The sequence below is a fragment of the Ammospiza caudacuta genome, chromosome 3, assembly GCF_027887145.1.
Source record: "Ammospiza caudacuta isolate bAmmCau1 chromosome 3, bAmmCau1.pri, whole genome shotgun sequence".
Lineage (NCBI taxonomy): Eukaryota > Metazoa > Chordata > Aves > Passeriformes > Passerellidae > Ammospiza > Ammospiza caudacuta.
The window spans coordinates 92,374,433-92,397,894 of record NC_080595.1 but is presented as its reverse complement, the minus strand read 5'-3'; the positions used below and the strand labels follow the sequence as shown (position 1 = coordinate 92,397,894).

The following is a 23,462-nucleotide window of genomic DNA, read 5'->3' as shown; positions in this document are numbered from 1 at the left end:
TTACCTTGCAGTAAGACTAGGTTCTGCACATTCTGCTTATATCCATAAAATTAGCTTTTTAACACTTTGAATTTAGGAATAGTAATATCAGATTAATAATATTTGCTGGTTTAATTACTAGAAGGAATACTGTTATTCCTTTGTTTTTAATTGTCTAGAGAAGAGGATGTATCATCTTGTCAGAAAGAAATGGATGCTTTTGAGCTCCTTGTAGAATCATTAAAGAAATGGATAAAAGAGACGACAGAACGAATTCCCGCAGCACAGCCCTCTCTGAATACAGAGGAGTTAAAGAAACCTTTGGAAGATACATTGGTAAGCCTTTGCAGAAGTGAAATCTGGCTGAGGGAAATAAGGCACCTATTACTAATATTGAAATACAGATTTAAGATGTAAGCAGTCACAGTAATTGGGACTAGGGGTTTGCATTTACATTCCCATTTACTTTTGTAAGTTTGCAACAGATTCCCAAGCAGCAAAGTTGTTCCTTTCTGTACACTAATGCTCTTAAGTTTGAAGTCAGTTTTGTAATGAACAAATTACTGTCTTTCTTGACCAGAATTTAAAAGATGAATGGACATTAAAGGCACCTGAACTGCAGAAAATGAATAGCAGAGGAACTTTGCTGTGTAGCTTAATCACTGCTGTGACTTCTCCTGCAAAACTGAGAGCAGTTGCCAAATCAGGTATGGTTTTGTATAACCAGGTAAGCCTAACATGCCAAGAATTTTTAAAATCTTCAAGACAAAAATTAATATTGTTTCACCCTTGGATTAGCATTCTGAATATTATGGCTTGTGAGAAAACACTTAGCCCTGTCTCTTCTGACCATTGTTTGCCATTTCTATTTAAACTGTCTAGCTGCTATATAATTCAACACACATTCTCATTGTTTTACTCTGCCAAAATAATGCTGAAGTGTGCTGATGTAAAAGTTTATCATGTCCTAGAGTTGTTATGGAATTGCCAGATAGGGAATAAAATGACAATTTCACAGTTGCCTTCACCTCATCCCAGAAAGCTTCAGAGAATGAGAAATTGACTTTTTCTGATCAGTGTTGGGTGCTTCACATATCCATCAAGTCTGCAAGCAGGAGAAATACAAATCTTGCCTGGCAAACTCTGATATACCTGCACAGAGATGCCTATTTAAAGACCAAAAGGCTATTCTGTGACAACAAGCAAACACAGAAAGGTTTGCAGAGTTGTGGATTTTTTGTTAGAAGAGTGATGAGGAGATGGTTTATATAAAAAATGAGCCTAGGTAAATATACTCATCCTAACATGATATCATAATTGGTATTAGTCAGTGTTTTATTTGAAACAACAGCACAGCAGGGAAACAATTTTTAATCTAAGCATGATTTTCCTGGGCCAAAATGTGTTTTTTTGTCTAGACCAGCTAAATTCTACTGGCAATCCTAATTTAAAGATAGCAAGTCTGTTTCCATGATTTTTTTTACTCTAGTGCTAAATATTAATTTGTTTTACAGAAACCAGTAATTCTGCCAAGTATCATTCCAGACATAGTTCAAGGACATTGGGGCATTTTAATGGCAATAAACACATTTTCAGTCAATTCTTGAACTGACTAGGTCTGGAAATAAATTCAAGTGTGTTGGCCTTCATTGGTCATCTGTAAATGACTGGAAGGTTGGGGCCTGACAGAGGATACCTATTGGGCAAAAGTAGAACACTTTCTTTCTTATATCTCTTTGTAATAGCTGCCTCTGGTTTTGTTTGGTTTGGTGGTTTTTTAAAATTTTTTTTAACTTGAAATAAAAATCTTTCAAAGAACATTTTGGAATCTTCTATGATCTATTTGGGCTTATTTCTCTGCCTCTTTTCTACTCATATGCATCCAGATAGAAAAAATAGTTGAATAGCTATCACATAAGAGCAGCTATAATCCTCCAGACCAGAACATTTGCCCTCCTTGACAAGAGCTGTACTGTGTATCACTTTATTGCAGTTATAAATACCAGAGTCCAGCTAAAAGAGTGTGAAGATCCACAGGACTCTGGCTGGGGTCTGTGACTTCTCTTATCTGGTTTGTTTTCTCTTGCCATCCTCCAGCTGCCACTAATGTGGTCCTCACTGTGCAGCTGGTACTGTGCACAGCCTTTTCCAAGGCAACCAGTAATGTTCCTCTGCTAATTGCTCTTCTGGGAATACATGTGTGCAGGAGAGCGGGAAGTGATTCTCCCTGCAGCTCTCTGCAGTGTGATCTCGTGGCCCTGCTCTTTGCTCTGACTTCATTTTACAAAGCCCATTAGCTCTGGTTTCAGAGGCTCTGATATTATGGTTAATCAGTAGGGCTGCCTCAGAGTAAGGATTTCAGGTATAAGAGGGCCACATTGCAATTCCTGTCATGGAGCACATGCTTCAGTCTTGCTTAAGACAAGATAGGGAGGGATTAATCCAGGCGCTTTCGAGAGCTTTCTGTGCAGTGTTACAATGCGCATAAACCAGAATCTTTTTAAGTTGGAAAAGACCCTTAAGATCATGAGGTCCAAACACTAACTCAGCACTGCCAAGTCAGCACTAAACCATGTCCCCAAGCAGCACATATACATGGTTTTTAAATACCTCCAAGAATGGTATCTCAGCCGTGGGTAAAGGTGCCCTAGGTAAGCAGTGCCTTTGGTTGTGGTGTCTGCAATAAGCACTCTGAGCCTCTTTGCTGTTTAATGTTTGGTGCTCTCCTCAGTCACAGCATTTGCCAGCCCATCCTCTCCCAGACTACACCTGTCCCAGTTGGATAAAACTGTGTTCTCAGTGGGGAACAGGGTCCTTTGGGGAAGGAAGGAAGTGCTGTCAGCAATCTGGATGTGAATAGCCTCACAGCTAGGGCACAGAGCCTTGGCCCTGCTCAGTGGTTTAGTACAGAACTGTGAGCAGCAGGACTGCTGATACACCACACATATGTGCACCCCTGTAAGGTCATGCATGTACACCCCACCCTCTGTGCCCTGCTCTGCTATGTGATAACCCCTTTTGGTCCTGGCTGGCTGGAGCTTCGTTCTTCAGGTTGCAATGACAGCTATGGGTCATGATCTTTGGAAGAGGAAATGAAGTGCTGGGGTTATGGTGGGGAAAGGCTCACATAAGCAAGAGGCTTCATGTCTTTTGATCCACAGGTGGCACAATTTTAAATGGTGAAGGAGGAGCTCCAGGAACTCAGGATTTCTTGAAAAATAAAGGTCAGTAAAAATTTCAACATGTGATAAAGAATTGTTGCTTGCCAATTACTGTTAAATGTGGAAGTATTTTTTAAATGCTGTAGATAAATCTGCTTGTAGCAGTCATTATTAGACTGAAATTTCACATCACCATCACATGAGACAATTACATTGACTAGGGCATGATATTATAAGTAATTGTAACAATACCTGTCTTACTATTGTCTTTGAAGACCAACCAATCTGGCCTTGTTTTCTGAATCAATATATACTTTTATATATACACAGGGATGGATATTTTAATATAAGACATGACTTTGGAGAAATATCTTTCAATGGGGATTGAAACTTTGACACCCATCAGAATTCACAACATGTGTATACACACAAAGACACCCATTTTATATATATTTCTATCACTGTGACTGACTCTTTTATAGAAACAAAGGAATTTTTATATAAGGACTTTATAGTAGCTGAAATGTATCCCAGTATATTCAACTTAAGGTCATGGAATTGTTACTTAAAATACTAAAACAGCAATGGGTAGAAAGATTGAAACATGTCTGTGCACTTGTATGTATTAAAATAATTATTTCTGTGAAATAAGAAGTTCTTGCAAATAGGAACTTATATTAACTTATTCAGATGTAGTGTTGCCACATTTAGAGTGGATTGGGAATAACTAACATATTCAGTGACTTCTTAGGGGACTATTAGCTACTGTTCAGTACTGATTCACTACATTCAGTGTTGTTTCAAGGGCTTGTAACTTCTAACACAGTATTTGTGCACTCTTTTTACAGAACTCACAACTGTTCAACAAGCCATGTCTAATGTAAATCACAGCTATGAAGATTTGGGAGTTTTATTGAATGAAAAGATTTCAGAACTAGAAAGTATGCTTTCAAAAATGCAAAATATTCAGGAAGAATCAGCCTCAATGATGCAATGGTTGCAAAAAATGGACAAAACTGCATCAGACTGGGAAGCTGCTCCAACAGACAGTGAAGCGGTTAAAGCCCAAGTTGAACAACATAAGGTATTTTGTGCCTTCAAACAAATACTTTCTCTTGTAGTTATTAGGCAGATGCTATGAAATAACTGATATCTCAGTCTAGCTTAATGTTACAGAGAGTATTTAAATGAACCTACTAAGCATATTAGTCAGGCTTAGAGCAAATCTGACAAACTGTGTCAGTGGAGTAAAGGAACACTGTGTCAGAGAGAATGAGTTTTGCAGGTCAGAAAATAATAATTTTGGTGGACAGTTTGAAAAGGTGAGGCTGTGCTGATTGTGCAATAAACTTTTTTAATCTCAGTGGTTTAGAGGTTTATAACAGATTACTTTTAATATCTGAAGGGCTGTATGTGTCCAAAAGCTGTTTCTGCAGCTGCTGGCTCACTGATGCTCCACAGACCTCCCGGTCTCTGCAGCTGCAGTGGCTTATGTCTCCTCCAAGGCAGTGTTTCTCTTCAGCAACCCTGTCATGCTTGTTAAGTTATATAGCTGCACAAACAGCCTCCTTCCCCCTTTATAATTGATATGAGAAAACCACTGATTCAGCAGTAAGCTTCTGTCCTCTTTCAGCACTGGAGACATATGCTTCCCTAGCAATGAAGCACAATATTTACACATATAAGGTTCATCTAGAAAGGGAAATGTAATGGATAGGGAAAATTCTTTTCTTGCTTGTGATTGTATATAAACAAAGACAGAATTAGATTTAACTGAGTTTCTTTTATATTTGGCGGGTCACCCTTAAAAATTAACCTGACCAGCTACCAACTTCCTCAGAGTTGGATAACATTCAATCATAAATCTCAAAGTGTGAAAGAAAACCAGCTCTTTTTTCTTAACAGAGAATGTGCAAAGCTATCATGATCATCTAACCCATAGTGTAGTAATAGAAAAGTATTCACAAATAGTTGGAAAACTGAGTGAGTGCCCAGGCAAGAGTCATCTGATGCACTGGACCTTTTACTAGAAGTTCTACATCAAGTACAGTTTGTTCAGTGTTTACTTTTGTGGGTTTTGGATAATTAATAAGAAACATTCACTTCTGTCTGCAAGAACAGCATTAATTAGGATTTACTGGAGTGTCTCAAGTTAGAGATCTGAGGTTCTCTTCTGTTAGGTTTACACTTAAAATTCTGATTCTCTTTAAATTATGGGTTTAGGAGATCTACATTAAATTGTCTGTGATAGCAGGACTTCTACTGAGGTAAATGAGGCCCCACCACACCCCTCTCTGTCGGAGCTAGCTGGGTTATTTCTGCTGTGAACTAGATTGTATCAGTCAGTTTGCCTTCTGTACACAAATAGATTCCAAGTATATGTGAATATGATGGGACCTAGTGAATCTTATTTGTCTGAATTCTTCTAGTTCTGTCACTTCTTCAAATTAAGCAATAATTATTAACATAATTTATATCTCTTGGGTTCTCTCTTCCAAAAAAATTAACTAGCAACATATGTCCTTATAACATGTTTTGAGATTCATAGCAGAAAAGCAGTATATGTAGGCTAGATTTCTTTTTGTCTTCATGTTTTGCATCTCAGTATTATGGACTGCAAACTTTACCATTCTTCTTTAATTTCTTATTTATTCATTTTATCACCTAAATTTTCAGCTTTTTGAAACTGAATTAAAGCAAAGTGCAAATAAAGTGCAGGAACTGAAGGACAAAGTTACAGAGCTGTTGGAGAAGAACCCTAACTCTCCTGAGGCACCTAAGTGGAGACAAACATTGGAAAAAATAGGTATTTCAATAAAGCGGTATTATAGCTCAGACTCATTTGGAAGTTGTTTTATTATGAGTTTTTTAATTTATTACAAATAACAAGTATTTTTAATACCTTTTTTCCTCTTACCTCTGTGGAAATAACTCCATTTGCAAGCATGTAGATCTGAAGTAATTCCAGTCACGTCCATGGGCTTTGAATTTGTATTAGTCAAATACAAATTCATATGCTATAGCCTGACTCCCTGTTTGAGAGGCTTTATCTTTTTCAAACGTTGTGCAGCTAAAACTTGACTGGCCACTTACAAGCAACATATATATTTTGTTCTTTTTACGAAATATAAGGTGATTCTAATTTCATGTAGAAAATGGTTTGAGTTCTTGGTAGTGCTCTTCTGCATGTATTTTCCCCATGAACTAGTGGCTTCTGGCATTTTTTTTGCTGTTTTCTAAAACAGGGTAAATGTTGCTAAAAAAATAAATGTTGCTAAAAAACCTGTATAAATGTTGCTTTTAAGAAGCCAGTGAAAATAAAGAAAATTACCATGCTTAGTCAATAGATTTTGAGATATTACAGCACTTAATTGTCATGAGCTTTTAAAAATTGGTTTTATGTTAATCATATTTTAAATCAATTATAGGTCAATAGCATGGTATCAATCTTGTTTCATGGTGATAGGCATTTCCATTGCTGCACCAACAGTAATTTTGAAGCTGAGAATTTTCCAGTCTGTCCTGCTTATTTCAGAGCAGAACTCTGAAAAGTTTAAGGGGCAGGTAAGGTCTCCAACAGACCCTTAGTTGTGCTGAAAGGGGATTCATACAGAATGAGCAGAGGACTGTGAAGCAGCAAATGTAACTGTAAAAAACAGGGATGAAAATCAGGGACAGGGAGACTTGGCAAAATACCAGAGCTGACTGAGCAAGCACTGACAGTATCACAGAGGGGAATGGGAAAGTTACAAGATTAAGACTCAAAGGCTGCTCTGGAAGCCACTTGCCATACTGGAAAAGACCACAGACTGGCAAGGTGTGAACCTAGGCTCACACAGTACTTTTGAAATACGTATATGCAGAAGTATTCTCATTGTCCAGCATTAGGTACCTGGTTAAGATGTTTTAGATGAATGGTTTTAGATGAATGATACAGACATTAGAGTTAGGCTTTTTCAGAGGGCTGTTCAGAGCTGAAGCCTAATTTTCTACTTCTGATCATCCTTGAAAACTAATGAGGCTTTATTATTGACTAAGCAGGGATATTTGTCTATCTAAATCAGGAACCAGAGTTATAACTGAGTAGAACTCTTTGCCTTCTATATCATTTGAGACCAAAGCCTAAATGTGGGGGAATTTCATTTAGTAATATTCTAGTATAATTTTATTACATGTGGAATATTCATTGCTCTAAAAATTCCACACGTGGCTGACTGTCATCCAAGTCTATGTGGGTCTGACTTATAAGATGTTATTTGCAGAGTCACTGCAATAAGGCATCTGGAGTTAATCAGCATGAAGCCTTATGAGAGAGCTCTGTTTATATTTCATATATAGTCTGCTGTCTCACAATCCATCTGCTAGAATATGCATGCAATGTGTTAACATTACCTTTGTTAGATTCCAAATGGAAAGAGCTCAATCAAGTTACATCTGAGAGACAACAAAAACTGGAGGAGTCTTCAAATTACCTGATCCAGTTCCAGACAGCAGAAGCTCAGCTAAAGCACTGGCTTGTAGAAAAGGAGCTAATGGTCAGTGTGCTGGGACCATTATCAATTGATCCTAATATGCTGAACACACAAAAGCAACAGGTTCAGGTGAGTAGTGCCAACACACACTATTGATTTAAGTTTCTTCTGCCTTTTTGCTATTAGCAAAGTACTATTTTGCATCTAGAGCAGAACATGGTTAGTATAAGCCATTAGATTTGTTTATCTTTAGGTATCAGATTACATCATACTTGACTACAGTAATTACAAGAAAAAATTATCATAAGAGTGAATAGAGATCAGAAAAAAATAAAGAAAAATGTTGAGGAGACATTGATCAATGTCAGTATTGTTTAAAATGAAGTATTTGAAACATGAACTATGATCTAATACTATGTGAAATACTATGACTCAATATTGGTTTATAACTGCTTCAAAAGTCTAGACAGATGGCATAAGACTATCATGTATCACTTCACAGTCCTTAAAAGTTCAACCTAATTGACTTAGAAAGGGTTTGGAATGTTCTGTAAAGTAAAACCATTACATTTGTCCCTTCTTTTGCAAGCACTATGACTTACTGTCAAAAAAACCCAAAACAACTGAGAACCAGTGATATAAACTTAAAAGGTCTTACACTACACATTCAGTCATTTTGTGAATTAGCCAAATAGTCTCTGTTCTATAACAAAACATTGCAATATTATGTCAGAATACACCTTCTTTGAAGTTCTTTCTTAAGACAAATATCAAAACTGTCTAGGAAAGAAGACGCTACTTGAAACTAAGCAGCCCTTACTTTACTTGGTGTGGTTGCTTAATTACTGTAGTATTAACAGAATTCATTGTTTACTTGTATCTCCTAGTTGAATTTCTATTAGATGATGTATAAATTCACCTCATTTTTTTCTGTTTCTTTGATGTAGATACTTGGAAACAACACAGTTTATGTAGAAGGCACATTTATTTCACTGGCTTTTAAACTTGAATACACTCAATAATAGAGCTTAGCTACGACAAATTCTACATGAATTTTTGTCAGAAGCACTTCTTTTCTCATGAAGTAAATCCTTTCTAAAATTCTCTTTTTTTCCCCCTAGATTCTGCTCAAAGAGTTTGACACCAGAAAGCCACAATATGAGCAGTTAACTATGGCTGGGCAGGGGATTCTGGAGAGACCTGGTGAACATCCACCCTCACATGAAATTGTAAAAGAGCAACTGGCAGCTGTGGCACAAAAGTGGGACAGTCTAACCAGCCAGCTGAAGAAGAGATGTGACCGAATCGACCAAGCCATTGTGAAAAGCACAGAGTATCAAAGTTTACTCAGAAGTCTCTCTGATAAGCTAAGTGCCTTGGATAATAAACTCAGCAGCAGCCTGGCTGTCAGCACACAGCCCAATGCTGTGAAACAACAGCTGGAAATTGCTAAAGAAATGAAGGAGGAAATAGAACAGGAAATGAAGAATATAAATGCAGCACAAGCTCTTTGTGAAGAGCTGTCAACACTGGTTGGGGAAGAGTATTTGAAAGCAGAACTTACAAGACAATTAGATGGCATCTTAAAATCATTTAAGGACATCGAGCAAAAATCAGGTTAGTATTTATTTAAAGAAAAACAGTAACTAAGGCATAAAGTAAAGTAAAAGCTTGTAATAGAGGTGAGCTGAACCTGGTGGCAGCTCTCTATCCAGTCCAACCCCCAAGCAGTTCTACATTAGAATTTAGAAGAATCCCCATGCTTTGAAAAGGTAAAAACAATACTGGGGATCTCTAGTGAATGGTTTAGGAGATAACTTGGAGTAAAATAACAAGGCTGCTTTTGTCATGTCTTCCTTCAGGTGCATCTTCACTGAATTAGAATGCCAAGAGAGGATGCTGTTCATTGAGCTACCAGCTTCATAGGGGCAGAGTATAAACCAAAATAATAATTTTTAGGCTAACACCAGTTAATGGCTTAGTGAAAAACAGTGGTAATTGTATAAAACTGGCTGTGACAGAAAGGGGCTGGTAGTCTGCAGCCTTTCCTTACCTAGTGAACAACAGAACTGAGCAAGTAATACATTGCAAGTGATATCATATTTGTTCTCCCTAGCAGCCTCAGTTTTGGGTTTTTAATTTCCTCTGGTTATGAGAAACTTCAAAGAATCTCCCTAGGAGGATGTATTGCCTGTAGGCCATGAGTTAGACACTACTGGGTTATACCACTTCATATTTCCTGTGCTTACACTTCCGAGTACCATGAATCACAATTGTGTGTTTTTTACCACCAAAATCTGCTCAGATGGGATCCATGTAGACACAGACTGGATAAGCTCACCTCATTTGATTCATGTCCTATTGCCTTCTGTATTACAGGAATGAGTCTGCCCCTTGCAAGAAACTTGGTTGTCTGCCAGTCAAACTTCACATACTAAGGACTGGCTTTCTTGACATTAATAACCATGCATAATACAATCAATATTAGGTTTTTTTTTCACTGAATACTAGCAGATTCTGCTAATGAACCTCTGTGCTGCCTTCTCCATTGTAGATAACCATGTTCAGCAGCTTCAGTCAGCATACACCACTTCTCATCAGTTCCAGCAGATGTCCAAAGACTTTGAGGGCTGGCTAAGCAAAAAGAAAGAAGAGCTGAACCAGGCTCGTCCTGTGTCAGCCAAACTTGAGGCCTTGCAATCACTCATTGAAGAACAGAAAGATTTTAAGAAGACAATGACCGATCAGATTAGTTCCTATGAAAGAATTGTTGCAGAAGGAGAAAGTATCTTACAGAAGACTCAAGGAGATGACAAAGCAGAGTTACAATCCCAAATTGCCAAACTCAAGAACAACTGGGATGAAATGAATAAAAAGGTAAAAGAAAGGGAGGACAAATTAGCAGATTGTCTGGAGAAAGCCCTCAAATATAAGCAGCATGTAGAGAATCTGCAGCCATGGATAGAGAAGTGCCAAAGCAACCTGTGTGAATTGAAAGTTGGCATAAACCCTGTTGAAATAGAGGATTCTATTGTTCAGGTGAGGGCATGGCAGAAGGACCTGGATAAACACCATGGGATGGTGGAACTATTAAATAATTCTGCTGAAAGTTTGCTCAATGCAAGTCAAACGGATAAAGAAATTATTCAAGAAGAAACTAAGGTGCTGAATCAGAATGTGAAAGTGGTTACAGAACAGTTACATAAGAAGAGAGAGTGCTTGGAAAATATGGCACAAAGACTGAAAGAGTTTCAGGACTCATCCAGGGAAACTGAAAGACAGCTTAAAAGTGCCAAAGAGCATCTGGAAGCTCATGACTCACTTGGACCTCAGTCATTTAGTAACAAACACCTGACAATGATGCAGGCCCAGCAGAAAGCCTTGCAAGCTTTAAAACCTCACGTTGATTTAGCAAAAAAACTTGCCCAAGACCTGGTGGTAGAAGCTTCTGATTCAGCAGGTGTTTCTGACCTCTTACTCCAAGCTGAGTCTTTGGAGCAAGAATACAGTACAGTGAAGCAGCAAGTTGAGGATAGGTGCTCATTCCTAGAGACCAAACTTCAGGGAATTGGCCACTTCCAAAACAGCATCCGAGAGATGTTCTCTCAGTTTGCAGAGTTTGATGATGAACTTGACAGCATGGCTGCAGTGGGAAGGGATCTCAAGGTACTGCAGTCACAGAGAGAGGACATAAAATGTTTCATGAAAAAGTTGGAGGATCTTATAATGAATAATGAAAATGCTAATAAAAACTGTAAAATTATGCTGGCCACAGAAGCTGAAGCTTCTCCTGATCTTGTTGGTATAAAGAGAGACTTGGAAGCTCTAAATAAACAGTGCAACAAGCTAAAAGACAGAGCAAAAGCCAGGGAAGATCAAGTGGAGGGTACTATTTGCCGTGTTGAGGAGTTTTACACTAAGCTAAAAGAATTTTCCACTCTGCTTGGGAGAGCTGAAGAACATGAAGAGTCACAAGGTCCTGTTGGAATGGAAACAGAAGCTATTAATCAGCAGCTGAATACATTCAAGGTAGGAAGATTGCTTTCTTACTATCATAAAGTGTTTTACCACAATACCATTTTATTAAACATTATAGTGAAAGAGCCTGGTTAAGTGCAGACCTTAGAAGAGTCTTGTTTCACAGCAGTCTGTTCTGCCTATATGCATTTTATCTGTTTTAAATGGGGATCTTATGCTCTAGAGAAGATTTCCTTTGCTACAGCTTGGCAGACATTGGGAATTTTACATCTCAGTGAAATTCCCAGTTCCTGCACCCCAATTACCTCTTCACCTCTCTTCACTATCTTGTCTTCTGTAATCCATCTGCCTTTCTGTTTTTGAGAAACATCTCTCTTTGATGTCCATGTATTACCCAACTTTCATCTTCACAGTGGTGTGAATTTTAGACTCCAGTGTTCACATATCAGCCCACATTCACTTTGCTCATCTGAGTAGTTTAGGTTTTTTTCATGTAGATATAGCTTTCAGCATATTTAGGTTTAAGATGTTACCTTTTGCCATTTCCTGTTCTGATACACTGGCCAGTTTTACCTCACTGAATTCCACACTTACCTAGAAATATCCTAATAAAAAGAAAACAGGCAAAATAATCCCCGTATGATATTGGGATTTTTCTGTAGCATCCTTATCCAAAATGCACTCCAGAGCTTCTGTGTGTAGCTTTTTTAATCTGCCAGCTAGCAATCCATGTCCAGCTCAAAGAAATGCATTACAGTGATAATGAGTGTTAATTGAGCTTTGCTGCTGAAATAAGTACAGATATTTGCTTGGATTAGGTTGCAAGAAATGAATTTCCAGTTTTCATCAGAATTATTTATAGATGTAAGCAGTGTTTGAAAAAGATCATAAATCTCCTAGTGGCTATATAGTAGCAGTGAATATTCTGAGCAGCTCTGGTTTCATTCCAATATAATATTGATTCAAATGTTTGTATGACTTGTACATTAGTTGACACTTGATGATAAAGCCCGACCTTCATTGCAGTATTTGATAAGCCATGCTGTTTGATGACCTTGGAAAAGAGTCATTACATGGCTGGCCAACAGAGGGTGCATTTTGCTTGTTTAAGCCATATTGGAAAGGAAAATTAAACCTGAAAACTTTCATCTGGGAATTTCAAATGGAAGTTTGAAATTTACTGTGAGTTTTGGTGATCTTTGAGAATGCATAAATAGAGACAAAAATCTTGAACAAATAGTTACATTATGAGGAGATTCCATTAGACTGGGAGGATTAAAATTGTATGCCACTCTATCCTAACAAGTCTATCTCAATTTAAAAGAGAAACAAATGGCTTTTCTTTGTATATGGTTAGTAGAACACTTTGGATATTGGAAAATAGCAACAGCTCCTGCTGTGAATGCTCTTGCTTACATTGACTGTACAGGACTTAAGTTGTAGCCAGTTTGGGATCTCTGATTTCACCACATTTCTTACATTTTCAAACATTAGCTGCAGCTTCATGTCTTTGTTAATGCGTATTTTACACAATGAATTGTATATGTATTTTATTATAAAGAAAAATGTTTTATTATAAAGAAAAGTGTTACAAGCTGATGAGCAGATGGTAGGAAAATCCAGTTCCCTGTGTGTTGTCCCAGTGTTGTAGTTCATCAGGGCATTGGACACAACACAGCAGTTGAGCAATTTGGGAGTGAAAGACCTGTGCAGGCCAGTGGGGTGACAGCATCCCTGGTAATACAAGGGCTTATGTGGTAGGGAGACAAAAACCCTGGCGAGACATAAAGGAGAACAGTGATAGCAGCATGTTTATATCCAGAAGTCTACTCTGGGATTGTATTTATATGAGATATTTATAAGCTCAGAAATGTGTTTTGCTTGAAGCAACTATTCTAGGCCACGCTTTTGCTTATGATTAAAAACACAATGCCATTAAACAGGAAGTGAAGAATGATGAAAAAGTGAAGGGGTTGTTTAAATAAGTGAGAAGCAAATGCAGAAATAAAACAGCAGAGTGATGAGCCTTTGAAGAAAGGAAATAGGGAGACCAGAATGGGAAATTTTACTAAGTGAGAGTGTAGTAGTGAAGAGATACTGATAGCAGGAGGATAGGGATGAACTCTCCTAATGCTCGGTGTCGGTGCTACTGCAGCATATCAAAATTGCAGAAAGTAATCTATCTGTTTATACTCTTTGCCCTTCCAGAGAACAGTTCTGCCTGAGGCAGCAAAGTGTAGGGAGACTGGATCCCACAGATCCTGCTCCACTCGTGGTGTTTGTGTTTGCTCTCGTGTTTGTGCACGTACGCAAACATACACAACGTGAAAGTGTGGCTGTGGCCACAAAACCACTGTCTGGCTCCTTATGTCTTTAGCTTCTGTGGTCAGCTACAGTCAACTCCAGTTCCTCAAGAGTAAAGCAAAAGAGTTGTTCTTTGTTATAAATCTATTAACATGAAATCTTCACTCTTCAGGGAAGGATCTTGTGTAATGGGCCAGAGGTGGTTTTTGTGGTTTAACCAATTTTTATGTACAAAGAGTTAGAGCTGCATGCATCTTCTTGGCATGACATTAAAACACATAGTGTTTTTTTAAAAGATAAACTGGCTTTGAGTTGTATTTTATATATATATATATTTAAAATGCATATGCATACTTGTTTTATTTACATTTCTTCTTTGTAATGTGCTTATTCCAGTTGGTATAGAGTATTAAATTGAAAGTAGGTGCCATCAGTGTTAAATTGTAAGCAGTTGCCATCAGTGTTAAACTATATTTATTTACAGTGCAGTTATAAAATTTACTTTCTGTAAATGAAAATTTCAGAGCAGTTAATTTCAAAAGAGAATCATGATTCTTACTTCACTTCAGGAAGAGTATAATCAAATGAAGAATTTATCTCAATTAATAAAACACACACAGAAAAGTAGTAATTAACTTGGCTTTGTAAGACACTTTCTACCCCAAAGTCTGTATGCAATGTGTAGATTAGTCCTGAAAGGAAATTTCAGTAAATTGGGTTTGTTAAGGTACACTGCTACTATTCTTCAAAAGCAAAACAAAAAAGAGTTGTACAAATGGACTGAGCCAAACACTCTGGGTTTGAGTAGCTGCACAGTGCTAGAATGTTTGCAGTTGAAGAAGCATTTGCAGCTAGTTTCTCTCTGAAATAAAGAACTCAAAGTTGAATTATTTTATGTCATTCTTCTTAGTAAAACCAACATGTCACTGTTACAGTTTTCATGAGTATGTGGTTCATTTGATTTTTGCTTTTATTTTCGGATTTAAAGTAGATATAGTCATTAGAGGTTGCTTTCTAATTGGACTTTATGAGAATTTTTAGGTAGCCTGAGTATTCCTGCCAGTAAGGTTGAACTAAGATTTTAATTGGCTTATGTTATAGAACCACAGAATTGTTTATGTTGGAAAAGACCTCTAAGAACACTGAGTCCAATGTTAACTCAGCACTGCCAAGTCCACTGTTAGCCATGTCCCTAAATGCCACATCTACATGTCCTGTTAGTTATGTAGAGGGTGTCAGTCCTCTGACTTTTGCTTTGAAGGCAAATAATGTTGAAAGCCTAATCAGAAATTTCTCTTTAAGTTTCTCTTTGAGCTAAGTGTTGCACATCCCATGTGCTGTTTACAACCCCTAGAATAAGATACTAAAATCTTCCATGGGATTTACTACAGTGAAGGTCTGTATTGAAAAGCAAAGGTAATATAAGCAAGTATTAAATATTTTTAAGAATTGCATTTTGAAAGTGACTTACCTGTCATACAAAAGTCTTAAGCAGAAACAGTGAAAAATGGTAAACTATTTTTAAACTGTTAAAATAATTTTGCTGTTGAACAAATACAGACCAATTTCAGCTATACACTTCCCCTAAAACATCATGCAGCACTTTCTGAATTACGCAGGGATCTATCTGGTTTTGGTTGTTTTGTGTGAAAATAACCATGGATGATAGGACCTTTCATCAAAAGTATCTAAAATTCTTTTTGCATCTTTACCATTATAGTATATTCTCTGCTAGAGAATCCAGAGGTGATTATCTGGCATAATCCAAATGCTATATGGCTGCTCACCAGAGAGGAGGAAGAGAGAATTTGTTTTGCATGACCTTAGTGTTTTGATATGTAGCTAACTGTTTATTAAGTAAATCAATAAACATGAAGTGTGGTATGTTTGTATTTCTTGCATACAGTGTATCCTGCTTGCTGCTTAATGCAGAATGCTCAAGCTGATTGTAGTGAATGCAGTGTGTTAAGTTTCAGCACTAAGTGCCTTATGCTGTCCTTAAAGTGAGATCTGAATTGTCCCTAAAACTGATGGCTACTGTCACACCAGCGGCTCAGGTCGTTGGGGTTTGGCTTCTACTGGAGTGGAGCGGCTAGGTCATGGCAACTCCTCCTGTGGTGTTGGCAAATTACCTGTGAGTCTCCCAACCCATCCCCTCCGTGGTTATGAGCTAGAAGTGTAGGTGCCAAGTGTCGAGCTGTATTTAAAAGATGTCAATTTCCAAAACTGGAATCTTTGTCCTGATAGGCTGGTTTAGGGCTCCAATAAATCCCTCTGAAAAAGAGGGGGGGCAATGATCTTTCAGATATAGTTAGGTTTTTTCCCCCAATATTTTAATGTTTCTTTCAGTGCGAACTGAATTCTTCAGGAGCGGCTGCCCTGTCAGCCAACACCACCCTACAGTCCTGCCTCAGGGCCAGTGACCAGACTGCAACTTTGCACGTCAGGTGGAGAAATGTGCGACTATTCCAACACCTAATCTAAACACTAGGCGAGCTTGGGGGATTTTTTTTTTTAAGTAAAACAGCGGTAAAGTTTCGGTGTAACTTTGGAAAGGAAGTCTCCATTGAAATGACTGCTCCATGAGACGCGGCGATGGCGGGCGCGGTTCAAGCGCTGCTTCCTGCCCTTCCCGGAGTTTCTCCCGGGCAGGCGGCCGGCCGGAGCGGTGCCGGCCGCTCCCGCGGGCTCCAGAGCGGGGCACTGATGTCACCGCCGGGCGGGCACCGAGCCTCCCCGCCGCCTGCCCCGCCGGCCCCTGCACGGCACCAAGCGAGAGGCGCGGGCGGCTGAGCCGATAAGGAGGCATCGGGCAGGGCCTAAGGGAGGGCAGCCCCCGGAGCGGCGGGCAGAGCCTGAGGGAGGGCAGCCCCCGGAGCGGCGGGCAGAGTCTGAGGGAGGGCAGCCCCCGGAACGGCGGGCAGAGCGTGAGGGAGGGCAGGGCCGGGGGAGGGCAGCCCCGGAGCGGCGGGCAGAGCCTGAGGGAGGACAGCCCCCGGAGCGGCGCTCGGGGCGCGGGCGGGCCGGGGGCCGATGTTTGCTGGGAGCGGAGCGGGGCGTTCCTGGCGGCTGCAGCGAGCCGAGCCGGGGCGCGGGGCGGGCGGGACGCGCCGGCGCTGCTCGGCGGGGCTTTCCCTCCCTCCCTGCCTCCCTCCCTGCCTCCCTCCCTGCCTGCCTCGGCTCCTCAGCAGCTGCGCCTCAGAAATGAGGAGGAGGCGAGCGAGGGCAGCCCGCTAGCTGCAGCTCGTAGTCGGGACCTGCCGAATGTAAACCTGCCGTGCCTTCGGGAAACGCGCCACGCTTGCTCGGCTCTGCGGCTGCCTTAAAGAGCGCTCCGGGATGGCATCTGGAGAATAGGGCTGAAACAGTCGTCTTCCGACGGGCTGCTCAAAGGACGCCTTGGCTTGGCTGCTAGAAAGTGATGTTTTCCTGTGGGACTTGTGGAGGCACCGCGAACGAGCCTGTTACAAGAGGAGGATAAGCTGCCTTTCAGATCAAGGTTATTTATAGCTACTGCCAAAAAAGTAAAGGGCTGTTTTATTATTCTTACTGTTCTGGATTTAACTTATTTCCCCCCACCCCCCAGGATTTTCTCCGTGCCTTGGTCAGGACCATACAAGTCACTGTGGATTCTGTCTTTTTAAGCTGCCGCACCATGCTTTATTTATAAAGGAGATGGGACCCTGCAAGCCAGCTAAATGGATTACAGTTAAGCAGTCATGTACAGAAGATAATGTACTGCCTTCTGTAACACTTGTTCATTTGAAGGCTTATTTGGGAGATTTCAGATACAGATTCTGACCTGGAAAAGTAAATGAAGCCTTCCATTGAGTATTTGACATATTGGGCTACTGCTGGTTTCTGCTAGACTTTGTTTTTCTGTGACATTGGGACATTTCTGTTACTTTCTTACTGAAGCACTTTATATTTTGGGGGATGGAAAACCTCATATCCAGGTAAAATCGAATTTAAACGGATGCACTGATTATGAATGACCTCAGCCACTTCATATCTTATGATGTATATCTATGCATCTTGTGCTAAGGGCAAGTTTACTATTTCTTCAGATTGCTAGTGGTTTTTAAATGTTTGCCCTGAATCTGTGAAAACGGAGGTATACTTGTGTGAATACTTTCAACATGGGGAAGCCACTTAGCAGGCCAGACTGCCTACGTCAGAATCCTCCATGTGTTGGCAAAGGGGAGGAAGATGAGGATCTAAATATTGAAGACTGCTACGTTCCCCAGAGGTCTATCTATGACACTGTGCGGCTGAATGAACAGATCGATTCAGGCTCCAAGGGCAGCCTCTCCTCGAGGCATTTCACAGACCGGACCTTACCCTACAGTCACAGAACACTGGACATCAGTACTTTGTGCTCCAATGGTGCCCTTACTTCTTCCAGTGTTTTTGAGCTCCGAAGCCGTGAAGCTAACAAGTTGGATGAGAAAATGATCTTTGATGCTCTTAAGCTGAACAGCGATATAATTCGGACAGCTGGGTTGCCCAAGGTGAAGTCTCACACTGAAAAGAAGGAGCATAGACGGTCATGGAGAATGCTTGTTCCACCCAGCTTTCCAGATTACACTAATAGAAGTGAAAGCTCCTTTAATGAAACTGCTGATCCGTCAGAGGCAGCTAGACTAGGCAAATGCAAATGGGGTACGAATTCTCTTACCTCGGAAGAGGATGATTCTGGGTTGTGCAGCCCTCCAACAGAAAGGGAAGATAAACAAGATACACCTTTACCAAGGGAGCAAACTCAAATACGAAGTGTGTCTTCTGCAGAAGATATCCATGTAGTAGGTCAGTTCAGACCATATATCCCAGCCATTTGCAGAGAGCAGCAAACCCCACTGCTTGCAAGCATGAGTCTCCCTGTCAAAGACAACGGCAGACTGGCTTTGCATGATATTTTACCCTCTGCAAAAGTAAAACAAAACAATGCCCAGACATGTGAGAGTGATCAGGAAGAGATGGAGGGGAAATGCTCTCACTTGCAAGGTTTCAAAGAGCAAATTATGTCACATGAAGATCCTCTTCAAGGTGATGGAAAAAGTATTACCCCTGACAAAAATGAAGTGGAAAATGCATATGAAGTTCATGAAAAAACTAAAATACAAGTCACAACAGTAGAGGAGGATTATGTGGATGATGTATCTCTTCATGTAGATGTTTATTACACTAATGCTGCTGTAAATACCAGTGACTTGGATTTAACAAAATATGAAATTTTATCTGATATGGAGGAATGCAGTGTAGCATGTACAGGCTCAAATGAAATGGCATTTTCTGTTCAACAGCTTGAATTAGATAGCACTGTAAACTGCTCAAAAGTTTTCTCAGAGAGAAATAAAGGCAATATCTGGACCACTGGCATCCAAGACACCTTGGATACAGTCTGCAATGGCCTCTTGTCCAACAAGGTAACTAGAAAAAAAATCCATAGGTTTATTAAATAGTTGTAGTGTAACCATAAAGATATTTGTTTAAAACTCTTAAGTCTTGCCATCATTGCAAAATCGTAACTTTAACAAAATTATTAATTAGGCAGATGCAGTGATCAGTGCCATTTGCATGGCACCCATGGGGCGTCCAAAGTGGGTGAAATAGAGCTGGGGGCAAAGTCTGAGGGGTGGTTGTTGCTCCAGCTGTTTGCAGCAGGGCTGTTACTGCCCGGTGGTGCCTGCTGCTCCCGACCTGGAATGGCTGCTCCGTGCTCTGTCCCGGTGCTCCGTGCCTGCCCCAGTGCGGCCCGGGCTGTGCCATTCCAGGGCAGCCGCGGCCATGTGTTCTGAGCAGCCTTACTCATCAAGGTATAAGCAACAGTATCAGATGGTTGTGGTTTTCAAAGCAGGCAGATTAAAGGCTCACCGCCTCTTCTGAAAGATGCCTTTTGCATTTGTGTGCCAGAAAGCAGATCTGACGTTACGGTAGTATTTTACAAGCGCAGGATCTTGCAGTGCTTTGTGAGTGCTGGATGAGGTAAGAGAGTAAGGGAAACTTTGTAATAAAGAAAGGGTGTTTGCCGGGTCTGTAATTTTTTTCTTCCCACTCTGGTTGAAATCTGAGATACTTCAAGCTTTGTTGCTAAGTTGTTCTGGTAAACTTTAGCCTCAGCAATAATTGTAATTTATTTTAAGCGTCTCTCCACAAAGAATGTGTGCATTTTTAAAGGGCAGATTATGTAGATCAGTCCTCTCTGTGGTAGGACGTTGTTCTCAAACGATGAGACTTTATAGCACATAAAAGAAGAATTTGTTATTGATTCTGTGTTGAAATATTATTCTCCCTCCTCCTTACCCTACAGTCAAGAAAAACACATGCATTTTGCTTCTTTTAGAAGCAGCCAACTCATTGCACGCTCTCAGTTTTCATGTAACCACAGTCGTAGAGTTTTTAGTTTTTTTTGTTTTTTTTTTTGTCTGTAGGACAAATCTCTTAGGGATGCTTAATTTATTTTACGCCTCATGTTTAGTGTACTTGCAGTAGCTCTAGATTAACTTGTCAAGCTGGTGGAAGTGTGCTCAGCCACCTGAGGTTTGCAGCTTTAAAAGGAATCACTTGCCACAGTGTGTTTGGTGCAAAAGAGGAGAGTTGCTGGTACATTCAGAGTGATCTCTGCTTTTCAGGATGCTGAGAAAGGTTGCTTTGAATGCACTAAGTGTACACCAAAACTGTTACTGAATGCTGCTATAGAAATTGAAGGATTTAGGGTCAAAAGTTGAGCATTCTTTAGCATTGTTTATTCATTGGTTATTTTTCACTGGCCTGTGTAATTAATTCAGGGGCTTCAGGCCATTTTCTGATCTCATTGACACTTGTGTCAGTGCAGCTTAATGCTGCTGAATACAAATGGAGATTTACATTGCTGTTGCTAATGGTAATAATCTGGCTCTGAAAAAGCCTAAATACCTGCAGGAGTAAAATAAAGCAAACACAAAACTGTTCAAACTGTTGTTGGGCACGGTCAAAGCCTTGGCAATTAGCAAGAGTATCCTTTGAATGAAAGCCCATTTTCCTGAGTGTCTGCCGGGATATTGTTTCAACAGCATCTGTAGTGCCTCCTCCTCACTTGTTACCATTATAATCTCCTTAACAGATCTTAAAATATCTCTTCCTTCACTGTTTCTTTGACTTAAAACTTTGGGTTTAGTTCTATTTTGGAAAAATGCCCACTTGTCTCTCTTGGTCTGTGCCATTTTTTGTTAGATTTTATAGATAGATAATTAAACAGATGAGTTTGTCCAGTCTTTTATTTTACCCCTCTATCAGAAGTTTTCTTTTTTCAACCCCTTGAACTTTCACCACCTGTGTTTTTCTCTGTTCTTTTTCTTCCTATCTAAAACTACTCATGGAAATGTATGCCATTTCCCCTTCTATCATGCATTGAATTTACTCTGTTTAGAGTGAGTCTATTCTGTTTAGATTTATTAATGGTTTTTTAGGAAGGTCCTGACAAGGAATGGATTCCTTTCTTCTAGACACCAGTTTTAAGTAACGTTTTTGTTGCATACTGTCATGTAAACATCATATGCATTTTATGACTGAAGTTACTGTGTTTCATGTCTATCTTGGGTTTCAACTGCAGGTATTCCAGAAAGAAGAAATTGAACCCTTACAAGTAAAACAACAGGAAGTAAATTGGTTGGGTCAGGGCCTTATTCAGAGTGCTGCTAAAAGTACCAGCACAGAAAACCTTGAACACGACCTTGAAGATGTCAACACCCGATGGAAGACTCTTAATAAGAAGGTTATTATCTTGTATACTGTCCTGCTTTTGTTGTGTTCTGCTTTTTGGTTGTTTGCTTGCTGATGTCTTTCAAACTACAGGAAATTAAATATTCACTAAGAATGTGAGTTGCATTTGCTTTACACAATCACTTTGTCTGTAATTCTAAGGATAAGATTTATATTGCTAAAAGCCAGAGGTGTTGCTGTCATTTATAAGGTTTTGCCAAACTTTCTGTAGGTCTGTTCTAGATTTTTATTCAGGAAAGACTCACAGAATCATGAAATTGGGGTTAGAAGAGATCCCTAGAGATCCAGTTCCACTTTCAGTCATTGTTTGCATGTTTTTTTCAGCTTGTTGTATTTGCTCTGTGTACGCTGTTGTACCTGCACAGAGCAGTGATACAGCCCAGCTTTGTGTGACTGGTGCCATGTTTCCTTTACAGCACATTAAGGATTGTATGGCTTGAGACATCAGAAAGTACCACTGCTTTGAAAAACTGGCTGTAGATGTTTTTCTGTACTTTTCAGAAGTCTTCTTTCAGCAGTAGCTGCTGTTGGAAATGGAAAGGGTGGGAATAAAAATGGTGCTCATCTTCTGCTCCATTCCTGAAAGAGTGATGCAGCAGAACCAGATACACCTGTGGTTCACATATTTGCCTTCTCCTTTCCTATTTTTATTTCTCATTAATGGCATTATTGGGCCTTATTAAGAGCTGTTACTTTGAAATCCTGGCTCATTCTTTCTATAAGGAAAATAAAGACCATCTGAAATGCAAACATCCCATCAGTATATTTCATAATACTGTAGCTACATAAAGCTGGAGTAACTTGTAAGGAATTACTAGAGCAGGCTGAGTTACTGAGAATCAGTCTCTTCTTTTCATTGGATGTCTCCAGCCCCAATTCATGAATTTGATTCATGCTGAATTGTGACATAGTGTTGTTATGAATAGTTATAAAAACAATAGTATTTATTAGTGATATTGACAGCTGTTCTACATATTTTGACTAATTATTTCACAGAAATAAAAAGAATAGGTGAGATCCTCTGCTGTTTTTTAGGTTGCCCAGCGTGCTGCACAATTGCAGGAAGCCCTTCTCCACTGTGGGAGATTTCAGGATGCCCTTGAATCTCTGCTTAGTTGGCTCATTGATACAGAAGATCTTGTGGCTAATCAGAAACCACCATCTGCTGAATTCAAAGTTGTCAAGGCCCAAATACAAGAACAGAAGGTAAGTGAAATGGTTTCAGAATCTCCTTCCACTGGACCAATGAGAATAAACTCCCAGGCTTTGGCAAAGCATAATATCTATTCAAGTGTATTATATTACACTGGGGTGTGCTGAGGTGTTTAAAGGAGCCATTTGTTCAAAACTCAAGACTTTGTAAAGGGTTGGGAGGAGTGCTCATCTCCTTGGATATAAGACAGAGTGATACTGTGCAATCTGAGCTCTGGTTTATTAACATTAACTAGAAAGGATGTTAAAGATCCATTGGAAAAAGAGAAAGCATAAAATCCAGTATTTGGCCATTTGAAAAGTAGGAAATAAAGCCTAGTAAAATTTTACTCTACTACTAGAGATAAGATTGCAGATTACGGACTTAAATCCTTGGGTCTTGATCTTCATGTGATCACTGTTGGTAATTAGTTGGAATCCCATTGGGAAGTGGTCTGTGCTAATGTAGAAACTCTATCAGGGTCATCAACTTTGTCATATTTTAATAGCGGTTATAGAAAAAAGAATGATAATGTAGCTGATAAAACATACAATTCATGCAGTGTGGCCCACTGCCACCCAGGGATTTTATATAAAGTTATGGCCAGTACAGGTT

At 39.7% G+C, this 23,462-nt stretch overlaps 1 protein-coding gene across 5 annotated transcripts in view; it reads left to right on the top strand.

Annotated features, from left to right (window-relative positions):
• The window catches only part of DST (dystonin), a 289,185-nt gene that overhangs the window by 202,960 nt on the left and 62,763 nt on the right, over window positions 1-23,462 (top strand). For all 5 annotated transcript variants that reach the window (XM_058802805.1, XM_058802809.1, XM_058802808.1 and 2 more), the window contains 10 exons: window positions 159-315; window positions 560-686; window positions 3,141-3,203; window positions 3,989-4,224; window positions 5,817-5,946; window positions 7,542-7,741; window positions 8,734-9,229; window positions 10,167-11,641; window positions 21,486-21,647; window positions 22,691-22,861. In XM_058802805.1, the coding sequence (XP_058658788.1) occupies window positions 159-315; window positions 560-686; window positions 3,141-3,203; window positions 3,989-4,224; window positions 5,817-5,946; window positions 7,542-7,741; window positions 8,734-9,229; window positions 10,167-11,641; window positions 21,486-21,647; window positions 22,691-22,861 (3,217 nt within the window). The remainder of the gene's footprint in view (window positions 1-158; window positions 316-559; window positions 687-3,140; window positions 3,204-3,988; window positions 4,225-5,816; window positions 5,947-7,541; window positions 7,742-8,733; window positions 9,230-10,166; window positions 11,642-21,485; window positions 21,648-22,690; window positions 22,862-23,462) is intronic.